At 39.3% G+C, this 26,105-nt stretch overlaps 2 protein-coding genes across 4 annotated transcripts in view; both read right to left on the bottom strand.

Moving 5' to 3' along the window:
- PTPRB (protein tyrosine phosphatase receptor type B) overlaps nucleotides 1-8,828 on the bottom strand; it is a 68,466-nt gene extending 59,638 nt beyond the window's left edge. For all 3 annotated transcript variants that reach the window (XM_014248894.2, XM_005519358.3, XM_088055619.1), the window contains exons 1-2: nucleotides 8,741-8,828; nucleotides 7,084-7,473 (exon numbers count right to left, since the gene is read on the bottom strand). In XM_014248894.2, coding sequence (XP_014104369.2) covers nucleotides 7,084-7,473; nucleotides 8,741-8,795 — 445 coding nt within the window. In that variant the 5' untranslated portion in view covers nucleotides 8,796-8,828. The remainder of the gene's footprint in view (nucleotides 1-7,083; nucleotides 7,474-8,740) is intronic.
- Nucleotides 8,829-9,619: 791 nt separating this feature from the next.
- Nucleotides 9,620-26,105, bottom strand: part of PTPRR (protein tyrosine phosphatase receptor type R) — a 137,429-nt gene continuing 120,943 nt past the window's right edge. The window contains exons 11-14 of the mRNA XM_088055071.1: nucleotides 20,493-20,603; nucleotides 19,234-19,391; nucleotides 17,120-17,233; nucleotides 9,620-10,758 (exon numbers count right to left, since the gene is read on the bottom strand). Of these exons, the coding sequence (XP_087911197.1) occupies nucleotides 10,665-10,758; nucleotides 17,120-17,233; nucleotides 19,234-19,391; nucleotides 20,493-20,603 (477 nt within the window). The 3' untranslated portion in view covers nucleotides 9,620-10,664. The remainder of the gene's footprint in view (nucleotides 10,759-17,119; nucleotides 17,234-19,233; nucleotides 19,392-20,492; nucleotides 20,604-26,105) is intronic.

Here is a 26,105-nt window from a genome sequence, read left to right as displayed (position 1 = left end):
AGCACTCGGATTTGCACAGAAAAGTGAGATTGTAAACCCTAGTAGGAGACATTTCCATGCAAGCATTTGCTGTGCTTGATAGCAGTGTGTTCACCTGGTACATGGTTCTGGAACTTTCTGGAAAACAAGTGGTTTACTGGAATGGATTGGTATCCAGAGTAGATGTTTTCCCTCCTTTTACCTGTGTTTCTCCGGAAATAAAAAAAAATTCCAAGTCTCCATTAAATTAAAAAATGTTGATCAAATATTTTTCCAAATCAAGGCAGTGAAAACAATACTACAGATCTAATTCTTCTCTCTTACACTTGGGCAAAGGGTTTCATCAAAACTGCAGGTCTTGTCCAACTGTGCACAATCATTTTCAGGCTGCTGCCTTTGCAGAACCCCCTGTAGAGAGCCTGAGGTGCAGTCTGCTGTGGTCCCATGTCACATATCTTCCCACCAGAAGGACAGGAACCTTGTGCTCAAGCTGTCATCAGCTGCTACAACAAACCCATTAGCTGACACAAGTTCAGACTTAGTCTAGATTCCATGTCAGTCATTGCTCCTGGAGATCTCCTATTACTTGTGGGTCTCTGAAAGTCTGCATTAGGCAACTAGAAATCCTAGCCCCAAGGACTTGGAAAGAGCTCCATGCCTCTTAGATATCTCTGAGTTCAGCAGGAAGTAGAACTCAACGATAGAAAGACAGCAAAAAAAGGGTATATCTGCAGCCACCGATCGCTTAGGAAAAAAAGGCCACACAGTTGGGTTCCTAAATATATATTTACACACCCAATGTGAAAACAGACAAAAAAAAGAATTAGCTTAATTTACAGACAAATAGCAGTGATTGCAGCAGGAAGGCGTTTGCATTCCAGTGCAATTGTGCTTTAGGGAAGCTGCTCCTCCATAAAAAGGAAGCCGGTGCTGCCAGTAACATTTATGGGACTCGGCAGCCAGGGAATAACTGACATTCTTGGTGCAGGAGCTGAGGGGAGAGCTTGACTGTCCTGGAAGCAAAACACTTGGTACTCAGAAAAGTTCCACCATTCCACGGAGGTCCCATGAACAAGCATTTGGCCACTGCATGACCCAACCTTTCTTGTTAAACTTCAGGCTATTCTGGGCATCCAGCTAAAGGATCTTTCTCGGAAAATACTGGTTACAGTCTGTTAGCTGTAACCTATGGATAGAGTGACTTATGTATAGCACTATGCCATACTGGAACTTCAAATATATGTACCAGTATTTTCCATATATCCTACAGTGGACTGACTAATGGGGTTCATCTCTGTTACCCACTTTTAGGAAAGAATATAAATCCACATTTATATTCTAAGTAAAACCACTATTGTGATCCTAGCACAAGGATCCTCATAATCCTTCAGTAGCAGGCACTTGAAAAAGAAAACTGTATATTATAAGGCCCATGTAGCAGATTTCTACACAGCTTGAGTTCCAATTCTTTTATCCAGAAAACACTCGCCTCCTCTCTTGACATCAGTGAAGTACACAGAAATCTCAACAGTGGTGTTTTTAAGATGTGTTTAGCATTGTTCCAGCAGCCTCTGTGGAAATCAGTCATAAAACTGTTCTTGGGAACAGAACAGCAGCACTGACACTGATGTTGATCACTAGTGGATGCATAATACACAGTGTGTGAACATAATATTGTAATAATCAGTAGCACACCCAGAAGAAATGATGATGTTCTGACTAAGTGCATATTTGAACCATGGGGTGTACTGCAAACCACATCCATCCACACAGCAGCAGGCTGCTTACAAGGAAGGGACTTCCATACATTTGGAAGTATGAATAGCAAAAGTGCTGGTTAGTTGTCAAGAACCAAGACCCCTACAGTGGTGCTTTTAGCCTTAGCTGAGCTGGCACAGTGTAGCTTTCTGAAATAGCTCACATTGTACTGATCAGTCTACCCTATTAGATACTAAGGCTGAACTGCTAGTGAAATGTAATTGAATCAGATATTTAGTGTATAAGATATAAAATACTCCGTAAGACTGCATCTAACTCACTACAAGACTTGAAACAAGAAGGGGTTGCTTTAAGATCTCTTTGTGTGCAGGACAAAATGAATTATCTTTTTAGGTGTCTAACTACTTGTAAATGAAAAAAACGTAATTCATATTTCTTTTGTATGTAGGAGTATGACAGAAGAACAAAATCCACTTAATATCTTTCCCATTCAATGGGACTTTAAAAACCTGAAAATTCTGTGCTGTTTGAAAATTTTTACCTTCTTTATTTGAATGTTGTAGAAGTTAGTGTCTCATTTGTATCTTATGTCAGAGAGGACGAATGTCTCCAAACTCCAGTATAATCCCGAGCTGCTCTTTCACTTGCTCATTTTTGAAAAGATGAAGAAGCCACTGAAAGGTTCTTTCAGCATCAGTGGTAGAAGAACATCCATATTACTATGATGATAACAGTACTGCTGTACCAGCCCTATTTCTGACACTATAGGTAGTTCCCAGCTCACCCTGAAGAAGATTTTTGGTCACTGGAATGGCATCTAGACTTCATTAACTCAATGGATTACACATCTACTGAAGAGAGCTCAGGTACTCAGGAATTACACAGACACCTAGGCCTTGGTTAAGTTGCCTAAACCTACTGGAATCTGAACTGTCCTAGGGCATCTGAGGCATCTGCCCAGGGCCTATAACACTTATGGGAGACCTATGTCTTTGTGGGCTGGCAGCCAGAGATCAGGTGGAATAGCGTGGAACATCTCAAATGACAAAAAGCACCTTGTTGAGATAAGTGAAATAAACCCTTCCTTCAGACACCTACATTTAGGCACCTAGAAGTCCAAACCCACTCCAGCTTCCATGAAGGTCTACACAAAATAAAGGGAGAGACTGTAATAATGAAAAATCCGAGTATAGTTGTTTGGAATTGGCATCTTTGTTAGCACTAGCAGAAGATGGAATCATAAAGCAAGACTTACCTGATTGCTCTGGGAAGATGTGCCTATTGTTCCATTTCTTTTCCCTATGAAAGTAGCTGAGCTGTTTTTTTTCTATATTCTTTGTGCTGTGGCTCATTGAGACTTTGAAAATTTACAAAACCCAAAGACGTAGGCTACAGTGAAGATTTCTCCCTTTCTTTTTAGAAAATCTAAGCCCACGTTTGTCATTGAGCTTTTATCAGTATGCTATTGGATAGTGTACAAGGTCTTGTAATTCTGTTCAAGGATCTGACATTGATGCCTCTCTTTGTCCAGGTGGAGCTCAGCAAAAGTGCTCAGCCATGTATTTCTTTGCCCAGAGAAAGAAGATTCAAGTAATTTTTGATATTTCATGAGTTCACATGTTAGCAAACTCTTATACTTAAAAAATCCTGTAAAATAACTTGGAGAGATTAAAATTAATTTCAGTGAATGTATTCTAGGAAAAATGTCTTGGGTCAGCTTAAAGGTGGGATGAAAATATTGTTTATCACTCTTCTAACTTACCCTGAAGAAATCTGTGAAAGTTACACACACAGAAAAATTACAACTGGTAGTGAATTTATGGATACATTATTACAGTATCTACAAACATTAAAGGTGTGGAAAGCTTAAAGCCTAAAGATATTAAAGATATTTAATTTACATTATTTCAAAAATAGGTAAGAGTTGCCGCCTTTTCTGTGCTTCTGCCACATTTCTTTGGTGCTTTGCCACCTTCCCAAGAGTCCCAAGAAGATGCATGTGTCCTCCCTTCCCATGTTCTGCAGTTGCTATTGCTGCTCCAATAGTTTAGAGCATGCTTGGAGTGTGCATTGCTCTGGTCTCGTCTGTGCTCCACCTCAGCCACTGAAGCATCAGCAGTGGGATGTGAACTTAAATTAGCTGAAGTTCTGATTATGAAGCAGCTAAACTGAAAGGGGGATAAGGGGAAGAGAGAAGCTCATGTGAAAGAAATGACCCCGGACAAGAACCAAGGGTAGAAAAAGGGGAAGGAACAGCATGAACATCAGATGGCACATCAGACTTCAGGTCATACCTGGTATCTGGTATTTTGACTATTTTTGTCTGGAAACAAACAAGAGATAGAAAGATGTTCTAGTTGTTATTTTAGTTCCTTGTCCAATGTATTTTATATCTTTGTAGATCCCACTATAGTTCTTCAGTGCTTGGCACACAGCTGTAACTAAATCCTCCAAAATCAGTTACTCTTTTTGAATGTCTCAATATCCACAGCTTTGGGGTTGTCCCTACCATGTATATGATAGAAGAGAAATGCAGTGAGGAGTATCATATTACAAAACAGTTCATGTCACCTTCTGTATCCAGACTGCTCTGCAGCCTGTGTGACAGTCTCTAGAGCTCAGTGCAAAACTGCAGCATATAGCTTGGCCTTATGTCTCCTCATTTTAAGTACCTCTCTACTTAGTGAATAATTTTTGGTCAGCAGTGGTTTTGAGGTTTGCTGGTAATATTCAAGGTGCCACATAGCATTGCATCTGTTCTTAATTGGATATTTTATTGAAATTAACCTACCCAGAACAAAAGAGGCTTGTAAGAATTGCTTATGCAGCTCAGGAGTGACATCAGTGTTAGCGTGTCAGAATTAATGGTGGACATTTGTTCCACAAGTGTTATTTACATGCAGCGGTCTTTGTTCTTTTCAGTTGTCCTGCCTTCTACCTCTTCACCTGCCCCATCTTTTCCTCTTGCCTGTTTCCATTCCTGTTCCTTCTCCTGGCTTCTGAGCTTAGAGAAGCTCTGAACCCAACAGTGGGCTGGTGAAAAGAAGGCTTTAGCATTACAGAGATTTTTTTCTCTCTCTGCCCAGAATGTCCTCATGAATTTGGTAGGAAATGAAGTCTCACTTTCTCAAGGGATATGGATACCTTATGACCATTCTTCATGTTAGCTGTTTCAGCCGGAGGCCAGATTCAAACAAGAGTTTGTGTGAGAAGGACTATTCGCTGCTAGATCTGGAATTACCTCTGAGTCAGCAGACATGGGTTACATTCCCAAAGTGATCCTGGCTTCCACAAACAGTCATCTAGGTCAGAACTGTTACAAAACATGTAAATCCAAACACATATCAGATGGCTGATTTGAAATCCAAATTCAAGCTCAGACTTTCCCCAGCCTCAGAAAAATCATGTTTGACATTTGAGTAAGAATAAAAGGTAGTTGTAGTTATTGGGTTTGAAGCTTGTGCTCTGTCTGGGCTGATGTTTGGGATGCAATTCAGTGAGCTAGTCCTATGCCAAAATATAACTGTTTTTATGAGTACTGTGAAAACAGAGGGTAAATTATAGCAAAATGTGGTCTTAGTCAGGAGTAGAAAAACTTGCAGTCATTTCAGCTCCCAAGATTTTGCTCAATTTTTACTATCTTAGCTAAATATAGGCCAAATATGTTATTTTAGGCTGATCCATTTCTGCTCGTACTGAAAGCAGATAGATGTTCTTGGAAGGCTAATTTTACACATTCAGCATTGAAAATTTTAACATGCACAACCTGAATTGGGGGCGTTAGATATTGTTCTCATAGTACTTACTACTATTTGAAAAATTAATCTCTTTGCACTACTTCACTTTATGAGCTTCTTATATTCCTAAAATACTTAGTTAGGCATTGAGGATTATAATGTTTTGTTGATTTTCAAGCAGAGCTTCCCAGAGCTGTCAAAAATAAGATAAGTAACATTCTTAGAAAGGATTTGCAGTCCCATCTACAGGCAAAATTTCAGGCAAATCAAGGTAAATTAATTTAAGAACTGAGCACAGTAAATAGATGAGAAGGCAGTTTAATATCCCATCACAATTGTCTTAGTGCTTATTGGTCTTCAACTGCTTCTCCTCTGAGGATGATTAAGAAAAGTGTGTAAGGTTACTTTGTTAGGCCACACTTCATCCAGCTATCTGAAGGAAATAACACTACATGCGTACCTCATCTGAACTGTTCATAGCGTCTTTGAATATGCAAGCCATACACACCCCACAGGACTTCAAATGATTTTTCCTTTTTAATGTCTAACATATATGGGAGGGCTGGGATGGCATCGTGGCCACTTTTCCACTCCCTGATTCTGCAATACCTCCACTCAGGTGAGTAGTCCTGGTCCTATGAGTAGAGTTCTGCACGTGCAAATTTGCTGAAAAAAATGGCACCCTGCCTTGCAATAATGAGGAGTTTAGAAAAAATGAGGATTTGGTTTAAACAGTCTGAAAACTTGGCCATATGCAACAGTTTTGGGTCATAAAACAGTTTTTTAACCCCATAAAGACAAGAATTAACAGTAAAAAGATGTCTGTAGGTTTTTCTTATTTACTATGAAGAACTGCTTAATTGTGCGTAAGAACAATATTAGCAGGATTTTCAGGAAGGATTGACAACAGGACATTGAAGAAAGCATTATCAAGCAGTATTCAAACCACTGTACCTTGCATTTTGCCATGGATATGGAAACCCACAACTACACACATGTACTGCTACATGTCTGTAGGTATGTGCACAGACCTTTGCATTTCAAGGTACTATTCAAAGAATTTCTGAGACTTTTGAGTCAGTTCATTATTCTCAGGATTTTGAGTGTTCTCATGTATATGGCATCTAAGAGCAAAATTACAGAGTAAACATGTAAATGTGTAAGCCATGACTGTTCTTATCACGTATTTAGGCTAATAAGAGAAATAATTGTGCATGTGTTTGATTTTCAGTTGTCTTCCTGCTCCTGATGGATTGAATCTGGATTTGTATGATAAAATGAATGGGGAGGAGAATTTCTCTGCATCCACATTTTTGAAAAGTACTAGGAATCAGTAACCATAGTTTAGAAATGGAGAAAGGAAATGACACAGTAATAGCAAGTTGAGATTACATGTAAGCACATTGATCCAAAGATTCAGAGTAGACAAAAGGAGAGACATCCTGAAAATATAAAGTGGCTTAAAAACTCCACCAGTTGTGAGAAAGCACTCATCTCAGCTGTTCTTTAATAGTTCTCAAAACGCTTTTCAACTGTGAAAAATATTCTTCTGTATGAATAAAATATACTTTTTCACATTTGAGTTAGCATAACAGAGACATTTTTGTTACCAAAACTCCCAGGATATTTTCTTGAAGGAATAACTCACCTTGCTTTGAGCACAGATTTACATAAACAGGTTTTCCCGTCTCGCTGGCTTTTAGCTGCATCCATGTATGAAGGTATTTTTTACTCCGCTTGGCCATTACCTTCTGACCTTGTTTTGTGAGGAAAAGAGAGCTGTTGGCCACCTTAAGGAGCCCATCCTCATGGCAATTCCACCTGACTGCCTGGGGACAGTCGACGATGATGCTGCGAGACGACAGAGCAGAGAGCGTAGAGATGCTGAGACACTGGGCAGACTTCACATGGAGGAGCCTATCATCTGCCATCCACTGCCACTTCTGGTTCAGGTTGGTCATATTGCACTTTTCCATAATGACTCCTTGCTTTTCCGAAAGACACTGCTGTTTCTGGACATGGATAATCAGAAACCCTTCTGGAAAAGGAAAATCCCAGAAAAGTATGATAGATTACACATTTACTTGACAAAAAGCAAATTCTCAATGATTTAAAATACATCAGCAAATAAATCTCTCTTCCCATTTTCTGCGTGTTGAACTTTTCATGAAACTTCCCATAGGTTGAACCTGTTTGAAAAAACCCCTTCAAACACAACACCCATGTTATAATGTGCTGGTAGTGGAAATAATGAAAATGCAAAACCCCAAGCTATTGTGGCAAGGTTATCTTGACCTTCATTATATATAAAAATAAGAAAAAATTAAACTGGATATAAAAGAAATCCAAGAACTATTAACTTCAAACACCAGTTCCTCATTTTCCCTGCTGGAAAGCATACAGACATCTACATGAGTTCTCAGACTCAGCTTCAGTTTTACAGCACAGACTTTTAAAAATATAATTTACTGCCTAAAAGTTGTTTTAGTAAAATTCATAATGTTTGTGAGGGAAACATATAGGAGGATTTTCACAAATCAATGTGTCTCTCAGTGCCTGTGTTACAGGAATGGAGGTTCTTTACTGATAGGAAGTACATCTGTTTTACTGGATTTATTCCAATGTCTCTAGCTGTTAGCTTTGTGGCCGTTCCAATTCACATAAGATCACCTCTCTGTGTCACCACACTTAAAGATCAACACCAGGTACTCAAATAAAGAAAATTACAGTGCATCAATCAAACCCCCAGAAAGTTACCAATGCAAAATGCATACTTGTTACAGAACAGAACTGGTTATTTCAAATGCAGCCTCCCTGAAATATCATGTTTAGGTTGTTCTTTGTTTTTAATCTCAGTTACTCAAACATTTCCAGCCCCAGTAGTTATGAAGTGCTACACCAAATGTGCATTTATTTCCCTCAACTTACGCTGTCATTCCCATTTTTACAGACCTGGGAATTTTCTAAGCACTACAGAAAGCTCTTGTCTCTGAAGTTTCATATAGTTTGAATAAAATATAGGAATATCCCCTCTGAAGCATTTGTACCAAAAACTCAGATCCTGGATTGTCTATCAGATCTTCTTAAAAAAAGAAGATATATCTCAGCATAGAAGAAGACAGTTTATTTTCCTTTGGAAAGGAATCTAAACAGAATGGGCTATGTTGGCCCTGCCCCTCATTCCTCTGGTATGAAGCCCAGAGAAGAGGTGACTCGTTTTTAGTAAGTTACCGGCTGTGCCGGAGGGCTCTGCTCAGTGGCAGAAAGAGCAATTCAGCAGAGGGGAAGTAAGGAGAGACACTTACCTGAGAATGTCAAGGCAAGACAGGTAGAAACTAGGACGTGAAATAAAGACTCCATTTTCCCTCTAGCAACTCCCCATGCTTCTCTTAAAAAAACCCACCTCAGATAAGTGAAGCGAGGGCTAGGAAGGAAACGTGCCTTCACGGGGGAAAAAGTCAGTGACGAGCACTTCCTTCTATTCAATTGTTTTGGGGGGTTTTACAGCACTTTGTCCTTTTATATGATTCTTCACTTTACTAGCTGGTTTATTTTGGAAAAATACAAGCAAAAGAGAAGTTTTCAAGCACCTGGGAAATTAAAAGAGATTTTATTGAATCTCTTTAGACTAAAAGAAAGGGGATCATACTTTTGTGTAATTTGTTGCCTGTGAACTATTAAAAATCGACAGGTCATCTGGAGGGTGCTGACTAAGTATATTCTATATTATCCAGGAAAAAAAATGTATTTTTTGTAACTATATGCAATCAAGCAAAATCTCAATATATTTCTAACTCCAAAAGCTCTAAAAGCCAAGTGGAGGGTGGGGAGGAAGGGGAAGAGGAGGAGGCAAAGCTCTGGCATCTGTACCAGATCTTACAGAAACTCCCTGTGAGGAATCAAGTGATGCTGCGTTTGCCTTCCCATCAGGTGGTGCACCTTTCTCCATGTCAGTTGAGGATTGCCTGTGTCTTCTGGATTGGTTCCCAAGTGGTCTGAAGCCATGGTGGAGGCTGACCAAATTATGCTGGGCTGAGACTGTTTATGGGGACACACAAGTGTGTGTGCATTAACTACTCTAGGCAAGAACAGAGACTTCAGTCAATATTTTATATTAAGGGTAATTTATTAGCAGTATGAAGCAAAGTCAACATCACTGCATTAAAAACTCATTATACCCTGTAAACAGACCTCCCAGTGCTGTAAGCCAAAATTCCAATTTCTCATATCTCTTAAAAACAAGCTTTTACTGAACAATAAAGGAAACAGTCATAGCAGCATTTTCTTTCTTGTATAACCTGTCATGGAAGAGTCCATATCACTAAAAGCATCTATCTCTTACTGAAAGAAATAGAGCAGATAAACAACATATGCAAAAATTTCTGTATTAATAAAAGACAGACAAATAGTTAAAATCCTTACCATTTAATATATGCTACAAAGTTTCTTTTAAAAGTAGAATGACTTACACAATTTACAAATACACTGGATTCAGGTCTGTAGCAGAAGCATGTTCTAAGACAATCAACAGTACAGGGTAAATACATACACACTGAATAATAGACATTGTGCTCTGCAACTGCTCTGTAAGACCTACAGTAAATACACATTTAATAGTTAATAGTATGAAGAACATATATTTCCATATAAAATAATAACTGCTTTTGAATATTTTCAAAAACAAGATTTTTAATTTTTTTATTATCTCCTTTTTTTTTAATCCATAGTTGAACACTTGCAATTTTAGCAGCAAGAATGTTATGTGGCCAAGAAACAAGCTCACCACATAATCAGTAATAGCACTTTACAGTACAGTTGACAGTCCATTCACAAGACAGTTTGCAAACGTCAAAGCTTTTATACACTTGTTAAACATTTCTTCTGTAGAAGTCCCAATGTCCATCTGACTGCAGCAGTAGCACACACATACATTCCATATGGCAGATATCAGCATTACAGAATTAAACCCACCTTTAGGTACATACACAAAATCCATGTGCAGTTTCAATACAGTACCTTCTTTATAAATCATTTTTGGGAAGCTCACAATACATTCATATATAGTAAGGGTCCAGCAATCTCTGTACTTTTGCCAAACCGTCCACAATCCTTTAGAAGTTGGCCTCAAAGCCGTCTTTCTCACTGCAGTAAACTTCTTGAAGAAGCTGCTGGTAGGTAATGAAACAAATTACCTCAAGAGACTGACATTCAGTTTTACCCTCCTCAGCTTCACTGGACAGCTTCTGCAGAAAGTCTGCTTTCATACAGACTCAGTGCATGGTGCACAAATTCATACTGCTCGCTGGTCTGAACCATTCCACCCCTGGAAAAGAAGCACACTGCGTTGAAATCTTATTTCTTAAGACTGCAACACCCTCCAGCTCTTGCCAGCCCCATGACCACCAAATGATACAAGCCCTTTTCTCAGTTTTTGACTTAGAGTTTGCTTGAGTAAGTGGGAGATTTTGTCAGAGCAGAATTACTTCACACCTTATGCCATCCAGCACATGCCCAACATGAAGAATTCCCATTAACATCAGAATAAGAATTAGAGAAGAAAACATCTGGCATCTACAGTGTTAAAACCTACTTTTCAAATTTAGTATATTCAAAGAGAATTTTGCTCAATCATTTGGGCAAGGAAGGCCAGATACATGGATGCAGCATTACCACTGATGAAGCAAGAAAGTAGACAGAATCTGGCCTTTCATTTTTGTCCTTTACTAAAAATGTAACCTGTGACCCACAGATGGCCTGTGCAGAGAACAGCTCTTCCTGTCCTCTTTCTAACGCCTACAATGCATCCTGTCCGAACAGCCACCACCTACAAAATTTTACAGTGGTGAATCATTTCACTACCAACAATGCAAAAGAGTTTAACCTAACCATAAAAAGAACTAGTTGCAGTCAGCTTGGATTAAATGCCTGCATTTTATACAATCACCTGATAAGAATTAATTTTTCAGGTCTAAATATGAGGATCAAGTCCCACATCTCCAGTGCTGGTTGCAGTGTGGTAGGAAGGGGATGTCCTGAAGGAGGTATGTGTGATAGAAGTGTTACCATTTAGCTCTGAAATTAAGCTGAGCCTCTTTCTGTCAATACTGAGGTACTCAAGGTCTCCCTTCTCAAGGAACAAGGCCTCAAGTTTACTTAATTCCACTTCTATTATCTCGTCTGCCAGGGTATTCAAAGCTAGCTATTCTGCTTTTAGAAACAAGCCTCTGGTTCATCCTCAGTGTACCCTGGAGCAACTGGTTACCTTTGGAATGATGAAAGACTAAATGGCCTTAGTGAGAAGGACGACGTAAAGATATGTGTCACATCTGGCTTCAGTTAGATCCTCATTGAAACATTTAAATTTTCAAGGTATTTGGACCCAGAGCACTGTTGGAGCCAGATATATTGCAAGAACAGGTCTGAAAATCTCATGAGATCCCTTACAACAGATATGGTACTGATATACCAAGATATCTGAAAAATGGTAAAACCTCCTCAACAAGTATTGTTCTTGAAGGTTACCTACAACCACAAGGTCTTTTTATTTTCTTCAGTGCTAGCCGGGTGGCTAAATGGCTATGGCAGGAAAATCATAATTAAAATAACACCTATTTCTTTAAACAAGTGACCAACAGTCTGTGTTCCTCCAATGACCTCAGGCAAATATAGAACACCTTCTAGTGAGCTGCATGGCTATTATATACTATTCCTAGGAATAAAATCACAGGCCCTTAAATGGTCCCATCCAGCCCAAAATGCAGCGCTTGTAGCTTTGCCAACAAAGACATTCACAAATTCATAACTCTTGTCTGCCTTTTGCCTTCAGCTACTTTCCTCTGTGCTTCTCCCCTGCCTGGAGATACAGTGTGATACTAAAGGTGATGGGAGGGCTTTGCTCTGGTCCTCTGTGCAGCTTAGTCTCCTTCCTTCCTTCCTCCTTGCTGCTATGTCCTGCTCCGCCCACGCAACCCCTTTCCCAACAGCTTCCCTCCCTGCCTTCCTCATCAATGTTCCCCCAAGATGTTCTCTAAGGGAGTGCACTTCCCAGGTTAGATCTGCTGTGTGGAAGGGGTGGAGGAAGGGAATGTATCCAGGGAGAAGGACTTACCAGAAAGGGTAGGTTAAAATAATTTTGTCTGCACCAGGCTGTGTGGTAGTGATCCTTGCTCCCTCCTCTTTGGTGCTGAAGCAACATACGAAACCCCCAAGAAAGCATGTGTAAGACTGGCAGGCACTGAGCCCAGCACCACAATGTCTGCCCTGTGTTAGCAAGCACAATTCAGAGGCTATGATGCTTCTGAACCTTGTATGGGCAAACATCCATATCTCTCTCATCTTAAGGACATGTAAATCTTATTCAGAAGTACAGACAACTTAGCCTCGTCAGTGCCATTATACATGGGATTTATTGAACCATAGTACCACAAAATGGTTTGGTTTGGTAGAGACCTTAAAGACCACATAGTTCCAAACCCCCTGCCATGGGCAGGGATACCTTCCCCTAAGACCAGGTTGCTCAGAGTCCCATCCATCTTGGCATTAAACACTTCTAGGGATGGGGAAGTAAAGAATTTCTTCCTAATATCTAATCTGAATTTACTCTAAGTTTAAAATCATTATCTCTTGTCCTATCACTACAGACCCTGGTAAAAAGGCTTTCTCTGTCTTTCTTATAAGCCCCCTTTTATACTGAAAGGCAGCAAAAATATGTTCCTGGATCCCTCTCCCAGCTGAACAGCCCCATCTCTCTCAGACTTTCTTCACAGGAGAGACATTCTATCCCTCTGACAATTTTCATTGCTCTTCTCTGGATCCACTGCAGCAGGCCCATGCCTTCTTTGTCCTGGGGACCCCAGATCAGGATGCAGCACTGCAGGTGGGGTCTGAGCTGAGCAGAGCAGAGCAGAGCAGAGCAGAGCAGAGGGGCAGAATCCCCTCCCTGGACCTGCTGGCCATGCTGCTTTGGATGCAGGCCAAGATACACTTGGCTTTCTGAGCTGCAGGTGCACACTGCCGGCTCATGTCCAATTTTTCATCTACCAATATCCCAAGTCCTTCTTACCTTTATTATTCTTATGCATGGCTCACATTTAATAGCAGGGAGTTATCTGTGATCCCAAGACACTGGTTTGTGGAAATGTCTGTGTGGAAGAGCGTTTCAGGAGGAAATTTGCTCAGGGAGGGAGGCTTCCTCTCCCATGTCCCTAGTGCCCAGAAGGGATGTAGCCACAGCTACAGCAGCTCTGGGTGTGCAGCCTTCGTCTGTTTGCCAGTTTGCACTGCCAGTTACTCTGTGAGCTGCTGGGCTCTCTGCTTCTTTGAGAATCTTTGGGCTGGTGCTGGAAAGAAACAGACCCTGTTATCCTGAAGGCTCAGGGATTGTGACCATCTTTGCTTGGGTATCAGCGGGTGCATAAGGGGTCCTTTACCCTGCCCTCTGGCTTGCTGCTAGTGCAGCTGCATGCAGTCCACTCCAGAATGAATGTGATGCAGGGTTTGGGATTTTTTTTTTAACCTGAGGCCATTAGTCAAAACACTTAAACAATGAATTGACGCACACTGGAAACTCTTTTCATCCTGTCTGAGGAGCCAAGAGCAAAGTTATCGGATGTCATTCCAAGAATGTGCCTTTCAGGTTAAGAATGTGTAAAGTTTCTTGATGTCACAGTAAGTCTTGAAGATGCCTCACATCAAACATTTCCTGTTTCTGTTGTAAAATATAAAAAATGAACTAGGAAAAAAAGCAAGCTGAGCAGACCTGTGGGTCTATCTTTTTACAAATTCACACAGACCATGGCCGCATTTCCATCCTGGGCAAATTATTTTGACTGGATGGTCCATTTTCTCATATCATCTCAGCACTGATGATTACGGTCAGATCCACTTACACTAAATATCTAAGAAGGAAGTGGTACGTGGACATACCCTACCTAGAAAAAGCTCTGTCCTGTCTCAATCCCAGTTGAAGTGCTATTTAAAACTCTGTTTCCAGGGAGAGCTACATGGGCTATTAATTAAACTACTTTCCAGCATAACTTTTTGCCACCATCTGCAATTTGTCTGGTTGGATGTTTGGTTTTCACTGAATATGCTGGGCAATAGGAATGTTTTGGTAAGTCACTACAACGCTACTTGTGAGCCCCTGAAGTCAGCTATTTTAGTTTTTTCCTATTGTTCGATTCACTTTGTTAGAAATGCGGTCATGGACCCATGTGATAAAAAGTCCACATGAGAGTGAACATCCCTGAGTGTGTTCATTCCATCAGTAACCTGTGCTTGGAAGATGCAGCTCTGAGCATAAGCTAGAGTGTCCAGGAACCTAGTGGAGATAGGATACCAGGGATAAAATACTCAGTGTACCTCCTAGCCAGGTTGCTTGATCCCAGGTGGCCAGATAAAAACCATCCTGTTCTGCTAAACTCTTCGAGGACAATCTGATGAACAAAGAAAAAACTGGAGCTCAGCTACTGGCCAGCATTAATGAGGAACACAGCCTCAGCACTGATTCTGCTCTGCTCAGAATTGTACCCCACTGCTAATGTTGACCGTGCTGGTAACTGCAGTGCAACACCACAATGACCACAGCCAGCTCTTGCAGCCAAGTTGAGTGGGCTTTAAGTTCATTTTGCCAGCTTCATGACACGTGTAATGACCCTGTGTCACACACCACTTGCCAATGACCACCATGTCAGGACTGTGACAGCAGGGGAGACCAGCCTCATCGAGCTTTGTCCACATAATAGTGACACTTGGCCACTTTATGGACCCGGGATCTGATAGGGCTGGCAGTGACTACTGTAGTCTTAAGGGCTGCTAAGCTTTGCCTTAATAATTGTGACTATAAACTGACTGTCAGGTCAGTGAGATTCATTCTGCAATATGGCCAACTGGAAAAAAAGAACCAAGAAAATAAAAGACAGGATTTGGTTACTGAGTTTTATCCAGAAAAATGTCTTTGAAAATTAAAACAGAGACATACGCTTTGTCTCAAGCAATGCCTGAGAATATGAAGCAAGATCTCTGTAGTCTATATAATCTGAAACTTGAAAAAGTACAGAAATGTACAAATCACAGTATTTAACAATTCTTATAAACAAGCTTTGTGTCATGGAAATTGCTGCTATGAATGTTATATTTGGATCAGATTTCCATTCTCTTTCCAAGTTTATCTAGGATACTAATATGTAAAAGAAAGTTCATTAGGCAGATCCACTCAATAAAATTGTGTTATCAGTCAATAATGCTGAAAATCTGGGTTGTTTTCTTATGTGTGGATATAGGGATATTAAAAGAGGCAGCTGAGACCAAACTTTGCTTCCACTTCTCTATAATGGATTGTAAAAGCAATAAGAAAAGGTTCTCTCATAATAGAAATACAAAAATGGGGAAGAACACTTCAAACCTTTCTCAATAAGACAGATAGATATTCAGAAATGAGGGTTGGAAATTTGCAGTTGGTAATTTAAAACAGAGTAAGCATTTTTCCCTCAGCTATTCCTTCTTATTTTGTTGCTGAGATTTTTAGGTCAATAACTCCCTTGGAGAATTTTACACTCCAAGTGGCTCATGTCATCCTGTAAAGATCACATTACAATATCTAGTATGGTGAAGCCATATGGGAGAGGCAGGCAGAGGAGATGATCCACAAACACAGTCAAGTATATGGATTCTGGTCATTCTGCACTTCCCGGTTCCAGTACATTTCAGAGCTCTTCACAACACAAAAAATTATGTATTAACTCTTTGAACTAAGCTCTTTTTCAGTACTTGCACCCTCATGAATTTTTTTCATTTAAAGAAGATATTCATGTCAGAAGCAGTTAAGATACTTGCAAGGAGATTATATGATCTGGTACCTACAGCAGAAGAGGAGACTCCTCTATTCTTGGTAGAATCCCGTTTATTTACTTTACACAAAATCCTGTTTCTCCAAGAAGAATAAGAAAGAAAAGTAAAACCCAAGCAGCAGTTTCCATTGTCCACAATACCCACATCCTCCTTTAAAACACAAATCCCTCTTCAGCCATGGTTTCACAAAACAAAGCACTCTGCAACAATGCTGGCTTACACTGTTCTTGCGCCCAAGCTGTGAATTCAGTCAGGGAATTGATCTGACTTCAGAAAAGTCTGGAACAAATGCCTTGGTATTTTCTTAGGCTGGGTAAATTTGCCAATTCAATTCAAAAGGATCCCCAGCACAGCTGAGGAAATAGCAATAGAACCAGATTTGTCTTTCTCCAGTGCTCAAAGAAACTACACACTCAATGAGCCTGGATTTGTTCATCAAACCAGGCTCAAAGAAAATCCCGTCTCCAGATTGCCTCACCACTCCTGTGTCCTAATGGGATGATGCAGACAGCAAGCAGAAAGTTCTAGGTGGATGGGAAGGGAAAGAGAAGGGACAAGTGCCCAGCAACTACATGGTTGTCATTTCAGGGGAATTTCATACAATGGATGTTTCACCCAGAAAACAATATGATTCCTTATTCAGGACCTAAATACAACTGTTACCTTGAATATTCAGTTAATGTGGTCATAAAAGTCAGCAAAAGCAATGGCAGCCATTTCATGTAAAGTAACATTCAACTGTGAAAATGTTTTCAAAATCATTACTGATCATTACCAAATCGTTTTGGCAATGACTTCAGAATCATTGACTGATTTGTGATTCTTCTGGAACTCACCGATCCACTCGTAGCTGGCAGACAATGCTCAATGCATCTACAACTCCCTCTTCCTTTAACTGCTGACAACCAATGGCTGTGGCAATAAAACATCCAGTTCTTCCTATACCAGCGCTGAAAAGAAGGCAAAATTTAATCGGGGAATGAAGTTCACAGATCTGGGAGTTACATGGAAAACAGTAAATAGATATGAAACATGGAATTGCTATATCCCACAGTTCTTGGGTGCATGTCTAGGAAGGCTGACTTCTCAGCACACTTTCATAGAGGGAAATGAAAGTGTGCGCTGTTCCAGCAGTCCAGCTGTGGGTAATTGTGAAGCTTACATTTTTTCAGATTGTACACAAGTGTATGGTAAGAAAACCAAGCTTCATTAGCACTACAAAATCTGAGTATTCTCTGGCCTAGTCCATGCAAATGATGGAGATATGCCCTGAAAAGGGGGAAAAAGCCTAAAGACAAAATTCAGCAGGCTTTAATGTTTAAAGCCCTCAAAGTATAGAGGGGTTCTGCTAACCATATCCCTAACCATGAAAGCAAAAAGGACCTAGACCCATGCTGATGAAGTTAACTCTGTCTCCTGTGATTATGCAGGAGAGTGAAGGATTTGGTGCCATAGCTTCCCAGGTTTTCTTGATGCCTGCTGGGAAACAGCCACTTTGGCACAATTTCTGCCCCTGAAGCCTCAACAGTGTTGAGAATCTCTGCCCCACTCTGTCTCTTGCTTAAGTAATGTGGAATGCAGTGCACCTTATGGCTATCATGCTGAATGGCAGTAAAATTGGAGGAAAATAGTTAAAACATGAATTTGAGGTCCAGATCTTCATAGCCCTCTCACTCAGACAAAAAGGGAAGAAACTGACTGGAAAATGGAGTGTGAGATTTGTAAACCGTAGAGTAGTGAACATATAGGTATCTGAATTGTGACTCATTAGACTCAAGTCTAATTGATACCAAGAACTATGAATTTTAATCACAGCTGGGATGATATCTCTCTTTAATCATTAATAAATTCCTGCCCATGTTTACAGACCTTATTGTCATATCACTCATCTCAGAAAGACAACCCATTCTTCTGAAGACCTTCATTAATGAAGATCCATACGAGAAAAAGGGCAATCTCAATAGACATCCACAGATTTCTGCATTGTTAGGTAAACTGCAATTTCTGACCAATACAGCTGCATAAAATTTGGGAAAGTAGCTTATTCATCACATTCTAGTTTTCAAAAATTATGGTTGGTTCAAATCTGTCTTCCATTTCTCTAAATCTCCAAATATGGAGATGGAAAGAAGTTGTTCAAGATGAAAAGTTCTGATTTAATATATTTTTATGGAAAAAAAAAGAAGCATTATCCCAACTGTAAGAGATGTATCATCACTGTTAAGAGACAAACCAAGTAAGAAAACACTGATTTTATTTTTACTTTTTGTTTTGCTTCATCTACTTCTTTCCACCAATATAACAAATACAGTGCTATTTCCTATTATTTAAATTTCAACATGGGGCAATGAGTCAATATAAAGCAATAAAACAGAATTAAATTAGAAGGTCATTCTCTGGCATTATAATTTGTGTCAGCATAGTATATAGAGTGAGTATATAGAAATAGTACTCTGTTCTTGAGTACTGAATAACACTTTGCTCTTGAATATCTAACCAATTGCTTTTGTGAAAATGTTCACAAATTGTAGTATTGATGTTTTTTTGTCTCCAAATTTGTACCTGATGCTTGCTCTTCAAAACTGACTTGCTTTGCAATATTTTAGCCTATCGGTCACCAGGCACTGCATCAGAATTAGGTATGTAATCATGCAACAAGACAAGAAAGTATGCAAATCATAAATAAGAAACAAAAGGAAAATAATTTTTCCAGCTGGTCTTTAGAAAGCAGAGTTCATTAGCAGAAATAGTGAGCAGTTCAGAAGCGACCTGCTAACAACAAGGGAATTCTCTAAAAACTCATATCCTCAAATATGAACTAAAAAAGTCAATTAGCATGAAGAGGAAATGGGTAATTTTGCTCTTCCCCAAACACATTATTTAAGAGGCCTATTTGATGCAATTTTCTGTAGCCTTGCTTTAGGCAGTCACTTAAGGACTGGCTAATTACCTGCAGTGCACAATGACAGGCCCTCTGCCCGGTGATTCTGCCCTGTCCTCTTCCACATCCAGCATGAGCTGCAGGAGAGGCTGAGCGCTGTCGGGGGTTTTGTGGTCCGGCCAGGATGTGTACCAGTAGTGCTTCACACTGTGGGACTGATTCCCTTGCTGAGAATAACACAAATATTTTATACGAACAATTGTACTCTTTTTATTTCTTACAATGTTACGATAAAAAGACAGCAAAAATGTTAAGAGAGATTAAACAATTTTTTATATTAGACTTGGAGGATGTAACTGTGGATGGAACTGATGTGCTCCCAGACACCCAATTGTAAGAAGGGTTTGTGCACCTGAAAACTTGGCTGTTTTTCCAGCTGTGTAAGTTCTGTTTTATCCATCTGACTACTGACTTCATGACTGTATTGTCACTAGGGAATTGTCAGAAGTCTGTGATATATCAGCAACAACATCTAGAGAGAATAGCTTGATGTGGGCTTCTGAATTTCTAAATTATCATGTATTGCTACCTTTTAAGGTCATTATCATAAGGGTCTGACACTAAAATTACAAGGATATTGAAGGTAAAGGTGCAGAACAACTGCCCTCCTAGATTAATAAGATATCCGAATTTGTTCAGTTATTCTCTCCAACAGTCTGCTACCACTTCTACAAGGGGCTAAATATGGGCTAGGGTAATTTGCATTGGATGATATGACTTCTGCTCACTTCTCAATGCTCAGGCTGAAACACTAAACAAATTTTCCCAATACATTATTTATTTTAATGCTCTGTCAGGAGTAGCAGGTCAATCTGATAGCATGAGAGTATAATATGGGGACTTAACTCGGAAGAGGGGCATCTGTCTTATTTTGCAAAATTGATTCTTAGTGAGAACCAGGAAAGTATGAAGATTTCCTTCTTGTATTTTTAGGTTCTCAGATAGTTGCACTCAGCACACAATATGAGCAGTGTATCATTTTTTAGTCATTAACTAAAATGCCTTTACTTTGCCTTGGCAATGCTAAAAGGGCCCCAAAACAAATTCAATTCAAGAGAATGAAACTTGCACTCTTTTTTGAAGCCTTTACTATTGCCAGAGTGGCAATACAGTAAGTATTCCAGTACTGTGGTCTCAACCCTACCTTGCAGCTTCATAGCTCCTCCTGCAAAAGTTTATACCCTTTAAAAAAGCCACCGCCTTAATTTCATTTAAGAGCAAAGAAAAGAGAGCATTGTGAATGATACTTCTCAGATGCAGATTATTACCTTTACGGTAAGCTGACGGACAGTGTAGTTCTTGCACTCTTGCACACTGTTGACAAGAACTTCAACCTTCCCATAGATTCCTCTTTTTTCCGGCCAATACAGCACACATTTCTGGAAAGCAAACATCAGTGTCACCAACAATCTGGATCCTGGAGCCATATCCAGATCTTATTTTTACACAGAATGTATTTTTCTGCAAAATCCAGATGAATTCAACAGAAGTGTTATTCGTGTCAGAAGTATTCCTAAATAAGATATTGCAGAGTTCTTACTGAATGACTTAGGCCTGGTTTTCAGGATCTGAGTTTTACAGTACAGATCTCTTCCACAGAACAATTTGTACAGCTATTTTTATTCTTAAAAGCTCAGTGAAGTTCAGTTATAGGAATTATTTTCCACATTCAAAATTAAAAAGGTTTTTTTTTCCTAGAAAACTCTAAAACCCAACTTTTGAAGTTTTGTCTTTCCATATGGGATTTCCTTCTGAGCAAGAGATTCAGAATTTGTCCTCTGCTGACAAGACCTTTTATCCTATTTACTCTCCTGGGCCCTGATGCAAGAAAGTATGTAAATGTGTCCTTAGATCTTACTAAACTCAACTGGATTTAATGTGCATGTTAAAGTATTTTGAGGAACCTGATTTTTTTTACTATTAACTTTCTGGGAATTAGTGTTTAAAAAATTCTTCAGTCTTGCCAGAGCTACACAAAATTGTATGCAGAATTCTCAATGAATCAATAGTGTTACACTATTTCAGCAATTTATCTGAAAAGCATCTACTAAAAAGGAGATGAAGAAATAGTATTTACAAGGCAAATAATTTTATTTCTCTCCTGTAATGGTTCACTTATCTTCAGGTCTTCAGTATTCATTTCAATTAGAGTATCTCCATAGGCTATATGAAAACAAGTATCTCTTTTGTATAAATACTTCTCTATAAATGGATGCTTATTCACTTAAAAATGTAAGGTGTTTGAAAGCCACATTTTCTGAAATAATGCTGCCCAGTCCAACTCATTAATTAAATAAAAAGACACCCCAACATTTAAAGGAAACATTCTGTTTTAATATCCAATACATAGGTATAAACACCCAACCAACCAACCAATCAACCAAATAACAAACAAACAAAAAGCCCCCAAACCCCAAGAGAACAGTACTACAATAATAGGAATCCCAGAAAGACCTTGTTTGTATTTCCTCACAAATTCTTGCTGAAGCAACTGGTAGATAGACAGTAGCCTACATTATGCAGCAAAATGAAACAATCCCTTTAATATAATTAATTGTCATAAAGCATAACTTCCAGTAAATACTGCTAAAAATTATCCAGAAAAACAATCAGTGAAATGCAAAGCTTTACCCTCAGGTGTGATATTTAAGTTGCTACTTAACTCAATAGTGGATTGAACTGAATCACCTCCTTTGTATAAATACTTTTCTAAAAATAGATACTCATTACCTTAATAGTGTAAGGTGCGTGAAAGCCACATTTCCTGAAATAATGCTGGCCATTCTGACTGGTTTCGTTCAAATCCTGTCTTTTGCAGAACTACTCGAACATCCTAAATTTGCCGTCTCCCAGAAGAGATCGAGAATGGCAATAAAATACTCAGAAATTTGTATGAAAAAGAGTGTTCACAAGTTCCACAGTCTACCCATGTGATACATATAGTTACTATCATCTGCCAGATCTGCAGTTCATGCCCCTCCCTGGGAGTGTAGTTTTCAGTGCTAATATGGGAAAAAGAAAAGTCTAAATACACAATTGTGCCCTGATAATCAACAATAGCTGAGTAAACTCCTGAGACTTCTTGATAAATGTGAGCATGCAACGCTTACTACAAAGCCTTCAGGCACTCCAGAAGAGTGTTTTTCTTGACTCTTTCCCAGAACTGGAATTGGCAACTTGTACTGGGTGGACAATGAAATGTGGCTGTTCATTAAAATAACTTTCATTTAACAGTATGTCTACATTTAGGGAGATACAATGGATTATTTTTAACACTGTTGCTGTGCATCTCTTAAACTTACGGTTTGTTGTTTTAAAAATAGCCTTGAAAATACAGGTGGGATAAGCTGATGCAAGCACTTCTAAGGAGTGGGGAATTAACGTGTTTTCGAAAGTTAACTTAAAAAGGGGAAAAAGATGGTGGTAGGAGGGATAAAGTTATCAGATATACAGAAAATAATATACAAAACCTCAGGACCATAATTAAAAAAAAGTAAACAGCCTCAAGCTGTTATTCGGACATAAAATAAAATTATTCTCTAGTAGGTACATTTTAAACCTGTTCAAACATCAGGTAAGTGGATGAGGAGTCTGGTGTCCAGCCTCATGTGTGCAAGCAGTAAAAACTCACTACACACAGTATTTATCAGAAACAACCAAACATGGCCCCTCCCCACCCCCAACCAAACACTCCCTGACAAACAGGAAGTTTATACAAGAAACATGCTCTCACATGACTTTTAATTTATTTCAGCCTTTGTCCTTCCCCCTGTGACAGGGCTGCAGGCTTGGGCTTCCTTCCATTCCCTCTCCTGTCTCCTGGCATGCCCTGTCTCATGGCCACTGGGTGCCAAGCTTCACGGGACTGCTCCTGAGGCGGATCTCCATAGCTGAGTGGGATCTGGCCCTGCCTTGGTCTGGGGCTGGCCCCTGTGATTTATCACAGACAATCTTTTCAACTAGCCAGAAATGGCCCTCAGTTCTGCCAAACAGAGGAAGGCTGTCCCAGGTGACATGGTATTTACTGCCTTTACATTCTCTGGACTTCGACCCTGAACAAAATTAGTTTAACAGTTCTCAAATATTTGTGCAGTTGCTTTATTACAACTCTGGGGTATTTCTGCACATAGCTATGCCTGTGCATTTACACATTAAAGGTCCCAATAACAAAACAGTTAAAAAAAATAATAGCAAAGCTTCAATTCCAGAATCCCTTTTTATTCCTGCCCTCTATTTACTGTCATGACTAACTCAAGCATGAGAGGTACACTTTAAGAGGGCTTGCAGGACTTGCCTTCATATACTGAAATCCTCACAGCTAGCACCAATCTTCCTAAGTTCTTCCAAAACCTATCTATGGTACCAATACTCAACTTAATCAGTAAGTAATATTCAAAGAGGCTTATGCGAAGTCTGTAAAAGGTAGGATTTCTGAATTCCAAAATCTACTTGGCTGTACATATATAAGGGTAGACCATATATAGACCAACTGGGAAAAAAATGTTACATGAAATATGACATGAGCTTTAAACAGTGAGTTAACAAGATTGTCCTATATAATTATTGACAAAAAGATTTGCATTATCTGAGTAATCTGATGCATCAGGCACTATTAGTTCTCTCTTCTTGCAGAATGCTGTACAAGATTCTTCACTTATGCTTCCCAAAATATGTTTTACAGGTTTAACAGGTAATATTGCTAGTAAGTTTTAAAAGCAGAATAAATGCTTATTTTTGATGTAGTACGTAGCTCAATGACAAAAGTCAGCTGGCACAATAGAAATCTATAAACTTCTCTATGAAATAATATATATGTCTGTGACATTCTTACACCTTATGTATTTATCTAAATGCCACTGATCAGTTGTTCTGACTAAACTCAGTGATATATAAAAATTATATGTGCCTTGTGTGTAAAGCTTTGGAGGATTGTGTCCTAGAATATTAGTACAGAATAGTATAGAATGATCACCTTCAGTTAATGATTTATCTCATTCTCTCTAAGTGGGATGGATCAGACTCTGTAGGTGACTACTGCCCTTCAGTGACCACAGAGGGTACCTAGATCACTAGATGAAATGTGGTTTTCCTTGTACTAGCCCCAAAACCATGTTTTGGCCTATGTTTCCAAGTTTCTCACCAGTTATTCTGGCAGAAGCTCCTTTGCTGTGGACTCTCCTTGCACAGGTAGATTTTCAATTTGTTCAGACATTGTGCAGTTTTGAAGACAGGTTTTACAAATTCTGCATGTTTTCTTTGTACAGCTGAAATAAATATTTTGCTCAGCATTCTACACTCATATCTTCACCCACCTTGCAAAAACTCATACTTACCACAGCAAATCTAAACCACTTTTTCATCTGATACATGAATGTAACTCTACAGAAACCTTTATACATCAGCATTTCACACAATTCCCATTGCTAATGCAAATTTATTACATCAGTATCTTGAACTAGGACACTAATGTCCCAAATAATTTTTCTTATGCAAAATAAATTAATTTATTGTTGATATTAAGGTTTTTCATGTGTCTCTCATTTGAGAGCTCCTTCATGATACATTAATTCATACATTACAGTACATCATAGCTCAAATGGAGGTTGACTGGTGTTACACCAACTGAGGAATACAGCCTATAAACCAGAGTCAGTTATAGAGGTTTATTTGTTCAGGGTGAATATAGATGAGTGGATAAATATACTTAAAGATATGAAGGCATTTGTATGTCTGTATACTGCAGATGTACCTCCCTGAAAATTATGGAAATAAAGCAGATCTCAGAAAGGAAAAAAATACCAAGTGCTATTATGCTACATAAGATCTGCTTTTGCCTTCTCTATAGAGAGCAAATATTTTAACAGTGAAGATAATATGCTGAGCATGGCCAATAAGAGTTTGCTTTTTTTAAAATGGCAAGCAAGGTTTCAGGAGGAACCTGCTGACAGTGGGAGAGCTCCTAAGGTTTCTAGACAGGACAGCTTGCACAAACACAGCCTCTCTATATAGCCTGGGAACGACTTGAGGTTGCTCACCCTTTCTATGTGGAGGAAATTACCATTGCCAGGCACAACAATGCCGATAAACACCAGTGCCTAGAGCCTGTGTAACTCAGGTAAACACAGAGCTTCCTGACATGATGAAAACCACTGGGCACTTCTTTCAAGTCATTCTTCTTACACAGTGTCAGATGTGAGTGTTTAAACAGTCAGCATTTCCTCAGTGAAATACTTACTCTTTTGGTCTATTAGCCTGGTTGATTGCTATGCTTTCATGATTAATCTTGAATGTGGGATTCTGAACATCTCTTTGAACAGCCTAGTGCAAAATAGCACCTGGTTTGGGAACAGCTCTTGGGACATTTTACAGGACCAATCTACTTTTCATATACAGTTTCTTAAAATGCCCTGGATTTTAAGTTCATGCTAGAAGTCCAAGCCCATGCTGAGAAAAGTGAAGCAACAGTCAAGGGCAGAAGAAAGAAGGGTATGTCTACTGAGTGCACATTTAAATGGAGCAGTGAGTTTGAGCCCTGGGAATGCACTCAGACTCTTGGTCCTTGATTACTCAGACTAGAAACTTTAACTGAATAAACTCTGTTGCTCTAACATCATGCATCTGAGTTTGAATAGCAGGGGTGTGAGTGTAGCAGGGGAAATACAGCCCTGGTGCTTATGTGGCAGTGTGCTGAGACTTGATTGAGGCAACTACCAGGAGCTGGGACTCATTACTAAGTCTGGACTCAAGAAAAAAGTCCATCTCCTTTATTTCTGACTCCCACTTGTTCACAAGCCCTGTAAACCACTTATTTAACATTCAGTCTTCCAGAACAAGTTTTGTGTTGGTCTTCTGCATGGGAGAGTGACTTTTGTTTCTAATTT

The sequence above is a fragment of the Pseudopodoces humilis genome, chromosome 5 (genome assembly GCF_049639895.1).
Source record: "Pseudopodoces humilis isolate 2021_Gansu_Grassland_sample_001 chromosome 5, ASM4963989v1, whole genome shotgun sequence".
In the NCBI taxonomy this organism is placed as follows: Eukaryota; Metazoa; Chordata; class Aves; order Passeriformes; family Paridae; genus Pseudopodoces; species Pseudopodoces humilis.
The sequence above is the reverse complement of the archived record's forward strand: the minus strand, read 5'-3'. Positions and strand labels throughout refer to the sequence as shown.